The sequence below is a fragment of the Dipteris shenzhenensis genome, chromosome 19 (assembly GCF_047967505.1).
Source record: "Dipteris shenzhenensis isolate YYH24624 ecotype China chromosome 19, Dip_SZ_1.0, whole genome shotgun sequence".
Taxonomy (NCBI): Eukaryota; Viridiplantae; Streptophyta; class Polypodiopsida; order Gleicheniales; family Dipteridaceae; genus Dipteris; species Dipteris shenzhenensis.
In genome coordinates, this window is record NC_141614.1 from 18,689,543 (window position 1) to 18,694,770 (window position 5,228).

At 45.8% G+C, this 5,228-nt stretch overlaps 1 protein-coding gene across 1 annotated transcript; it reads left to right on the forward strand.

Annotated features, from left to right (window-relative positions):
- Positions 1 to 296: 296 nt before the first annotated feature.
- LOC147890179 (putative F-box/kelch-repeat protein At1g27420) lies at positions 297 to 3,107 on the forward strand. Its single transcript, XM_087390686.1, has 2 exons — positions 297 to 2,846; positions 2,907 to 3,107. Exon 1 carries the CDS (start codon positions 464 to 466, stop codon positions 2,144 to 2,146), a length of 1,683 nt encoding a protein of 560 aa, XP_087246812.1. The 5' UTR covers positions 297 to 463; the 3' UTR covers positions 2,147 to 2,846; positions 2,907 to 3,107.
- Positions 3,108 to 5,228: the final 2,121 nt, after the last annotated feature.

Below are 5,228 nucleotides of genomic sequence, written 5' to 3' on the forward strand. Positions count from 1 at the left end.
CGATGATATCAAAGGGGCAAAACAAAAATAAAAGATTAAAAAATAACAATAAAAAAGGTAATTTAATTTTCGTAATTAAAAACAATCACAATATGATAGAGGGTTTAAATTTGACAATATAATAAATTGACAACAAAACTACCTTCTATTTTAATCTGGTAAAAGTTTTCGTTAAATTTTTAGTTAATTTATTCTTCAAAATCTTAATTTTGCTCATTTTTTTTTGTTTCTTCTTCTTCTTCAAAGGCTTCGTATGATTTCTTCTCCTTCTTCTTCTTCTTCTTCAAAAGCTTCGTTTTGCTGATTTCTACTTCTTCTTCTTCTTCTCAATCGACCTTCGAAGCTTTAGCTCTAGCTTCTCCAAGCTTCCTCCCCTTCCCGGCATGCTGCGCACTAGCCCTCGCTCCTCCAACCATGGAATCCTCCGCCCCCCCTGCTTTCGCTTCAAGATAAATTGCGTCCAATGGAGCCGCAAGAGCAGTTGGATGAGAAGCAAGGATTAGATTTCGACCCGCGCCTGCTTCCATCGCAGCAACAGGAATGCGTCCACCCTCAACATGACTGCGGTGGACGTGCTCACGCACCTTCAACTGTGCTGGCGCCTCATCACTTCCGGAACGTTGCGGAAGAGCTCAGCCAGCTTTCCCTGCAATATAATCGCCCGCAGCGACTTAGGCTTGCAGACGAAAATGAAGTGCAGCGAATAGAGATGCACGAGCAGAAGCAATTGGATGAGACGCGAGGAGACGTTGATCCGCAACAGCAAGAGTTGATCGACCTCACAAATTTTCAGGATGAATTGGCCGGAAATGAGCTGCAGTTGGATGAAAAGCACGGATTAGACGTCAATCGAGAGCTGCAACTACAGCAGCACGAGCTCGTCGAGCCCAAAATATCCCAAGGTGAAGAGGAAAATCGACTGCGGCAGCCGATCAGAGAACAAAATGTACAGGCCTCCTCCTATTGCCAACCTCCGGCCTCTGTACTCCCTGGTCTGCCGAACCCTGTGGCTCTTCACTGCCTTGCTCGTATCCCTCGTAGCCTCTACCCGTACCTGCGAGCTGTATCCCGTTGCTGGCGAGAAGCGCTTTCCAGTCGTGATATTTACAGCATCCGAAAAGAGCTTGGCTGCACCGAGAGCTGGATTTATCTGTCTTTCTCTCCTCGAACTCTTCATATGGATCGCGTAAGGAACTGGATCGAAGCTTACGATCCCGGAAGAAACATGTGGAAGCCAATCTGTTGGGTGCCAGGTCTGCAAGATGCGGAAATGCTGAAAGGATTTGGATTTGTAGGCTTAAACGGTCGCTTCTACATTATTGGGGGGAGGCTTTGCAACAAGGCTCTGTCGTCACCAGTCGAGATTAGGTCAGATGTCTTGATGTACGATTGCTTTGCCAATGAATGGTCTGTTTGCACAAGAATGTCCACTCCAAGAGTAGATTTCGCCTGTGCTATCAGCGATGGTCGCATCTATGTAATGGGTGGGAGAAGTGTGGCAGGCCACGAGAAAGGGGTTGCAAGTGCTGAAGTCTACGATCCCGAATCCGATCGCTGGGAGGCGCTGCCAAACATGAGCATAAGCAGATACAAATGTGCAGGGGTGACACTCAACGGAAAAATCTATGTGATAGGGGGGTTCACATCTTCTGAAAATCCTCAATCGGATGCAATTGCGTTGAACAGAAGCTCAGTGGAGATCTATGATGCAGAAAGGAAGAGGTGGGAATTTGTGAAGGGAATGTGGCAACTGGACGTCCCTCCATATCAGGTGGTGAATCTGGAAGGGCAGCTCTACAGCTCTGGTGATGTTCTCAACTCTTGGAAGGGGCACCTTGAGGTGTATGATGAAGCTCTGAACATGTGGAAACCTGTGCTAGGATCCAAAAGAGAGGACCTTGAATGTGAGGGGCTTCTTGCTCTCCGGCGTTATGTTACAATGGCTCCCATTGGCAACCGCATCTTCTTGCTTGAAGGTTACTGTCAAAACATGGTGGAGCAGCAACGTCTCTGCTTCGACAGAGTGCTCACATTCAACCACGGTGACAACCTTGATACAGAACGTGCAGCGAAGTGGGAAGCTTCTGAAGCCCTGCACACCTCTTGCCGAGATCTCTGCAGCCATTGCTGTATTGTAGAGGCTTAAATGCTCTCCCTAGGTGCATGCTGCAGGAAAGATCTCTGCAGGGGCCATGAGAAGAAAAACTTTGTGTAACAGGACATAGCCAGCACCCCCTGAGTGAGTATGAACCAGGAATCGAATACATACACAAGCTGGATGAGCCAGGGATTCAAAAGTGGTAAGCTTCTGAAGCCCTCCACAGCTCTTGCCGAGATCTCTGGAGGCTTAGATTTCCAAAATGCTCTCGTTCTCTCTTTTGGTGCAAGCTCCAGGAAGGATCTCTGCGGGGGTCATGAGAAGAAAAACTTAAGGTTACAGGATATAGCCAGCATTCCCTAAGTGAGTATGAACCAGGAATTGAATACTTACATGAGCTGAGTCTGCCAGGGATTCATGCCAGGGATTCAAAGTAGGAAGCTTCTGAAGCCCTGCACACCTCTTGCCAAGGTCTCTGCAGCCATTGCTGTATTTTAGAGGCTTAGGGGCCGTTCCTGCTCAATGCTCAAGTAGCATAAGTGAGCATTTGTGGAGGGTGGGGAGGAATGGTTCCCACGACTGCTGGCTCCCTCCCCACCCATTTCTGACAGAAAACCTGCAACAGGCCCAACGACAACCAAAAAATTTGAGATAGGATTGGCTAAACGGTAGAGGCCCCGAAATGCCTGCGTGGAGACTGATTTTTCCTGTCTCCAGCAGGGTGGTGCAACGCCAGATTTTGACCCGGGTTTAGCATTGGCGGAGTGAGCGGGAACAGCCTCTTAGATCTCCAAAATGCTCTCTTTAGGTGCATGCTGCAGGAAAGATCTCTGCAGGGGCCATGAGAAAAAATTCAGGTGCTGGACGTAGCCAGCACTCCCTGAAGGACTACAAACCAGGAATTCATTACTACCCGAGCTGGATGAGCCAGGGATTCAATACCCATATGCACTTCTGCCATTGAAGGGGGCTGCCACTATGCCAAAGCATTAGTTATCATGATACTTGACACACAGCAGATTGTTTTATCAATTTTGTAGAGGCATTGGCAAACCACAGATAAGTAACCTTTATCGCCCTTCACAATATCTTGTTTGCAGTACTTCTATTGATCTCTCCTGCAGATAGTTCTGAAAACGTGAATATTTACTATGATATAAATGTACTTATTTGTAAATTTACTGTTTATCTGGATGGAATTTAGATTTTAGAAGTTTTAGCTTGATTGGCTCTGTGGATGGCTGGATTTCCATGGAGCGCTCGAGGTACACCCATGAAAATAGCTCTCCACTTGGTGGCACAAGAGAAGGCCATCACTAGGCCTGATCTCCTCATAGCACCCTCTAGGTGCCTTACATCCCTTGCGCTACTACGATGATGCAGGGTTTCAACTGAGGAGCCTCACATGGGGCACAAGGGATTAACATTGAACCATGTAACATGATGCCGTTTTACTAGTATCTGATAATACATGATGCTCCATAATAAATATTCAGCCTTCCTTACCTGGCACAACTTCTAGGTTTTCAAAAGCCTGTCCTTCCACCAAGTAGGGCCCCTTCTCATATTCCACTTAGCATTCAGCGCAGATGCGTACGAACCTTTTAACAGCAAAAGACTTTAGCCACAACCTTGCTCAACGCTACCTTTCCACCAAACACTATTTGGTTCTCTCTCCAATTGTCGGGAACAACATAGTTTGTTGGCCAACCCTCACGAATACACCTTAGAACTTCCACCATCATAGCAACCTCTCTTGTGGACAGGTGAAACACCAAACCTAGTGACTCAACCAATCTCCAATTTGTAGCACTACCATTCCAGAGCTGCCCCCAAGTCATAATCCCCTTCCTCGGAAGAATTTTGGAACTGGTTAGATCTAGTATTGCGAAATGTTTCCATATTTAACCACAGCCCGACTAGCTCAAGCTCTTCTCATTTGTGAAGCGATAAGCTTCTCATGGTTATATCAATTTTCTACTCAACTCAATTCGAGTTTAGTGGTTCTCATTTCTAGCTTGGTGGACAAGGTTTCATTGGAGGAAAGCTCCTCTCTGTGTGATCACTTATATGATTATGGGAGACATGAGGGGAGACATCAATTGGAGGTCCCCCTGTGCAAAGAAGTGAGTGCCTTGAAGTCCCCTTGAAGCAGCAGTTGTTAAGCTCCTCATGTCTCCTAATGTGCCTCAATGGGACCTACATAATCAATTGCCTCGACATTGAGTGCAACATTTGGTGCCTTAGGAGCCAATGTGCACCATTGTAGCTCCTGCTCAAAGCAGATCAATGGGCTCTAAATCCCTAAAGCGGTGGGCCACCTCCCTCGACATCTATGTCGAACTTGTGGGAAAGAGTGCTCTTTGCACCGATTTGTGCCACATTCAATAGCACACTTCCCATAACCCGATACTTGAGCCTCCACCCTCTCTATAGACCCTTGCCCCTGTGCTAACCAACCAGCATCCCCACTAGCTTCTCCTTTTGCATGATTAGCTTGCCCATTTAGCTACCCATGTTGCTTGTGATCACCGTCATTAAGAGCTTTGCATTGGTCCCATGCCCTCATCTTGGACATTGTTTAACACTTTAAGGAAGATCATTTCATGCCTCATAATACCTTATTGTTAGTTAAATTATGATTTTGAGCCTATGTTGTGACATAAGTAGAAACATGTGTTTTTTCCTCATATAGGAGATGGATAAGTCATTAGGTACACCATCATTACAATCACACCATTGGTACATGTGTGCCCTAATTTACTAGTATGTTAACCAATCTCCATCATCATTGTCATCCCAGGACTCTCCATGAACTAGTCAATGTAGATTTGCTAGATACCTTTCTACTCTTTGTATTGTGATCCTTTATGTTTTTGGTTACAACATGAAAGGCATTATACATCTATTCGTTGGTAGTATTTTCATTCCAACCCCTAGATGCCATTGTATCATCCCCAGTGATTTCATTCTCACATGGTCGTAGAAAGTGGACTCTAGTTGATATATCGTGTGAATTGTTGCAGGATTTACAAGCATAGCAAGTCAGCACCAGAATTGGACACCCAATAGGAGTTGGAATTTGATTGGCTTCTATCCACCTCTACAAATCTAATTTCTCAGGCTCTCC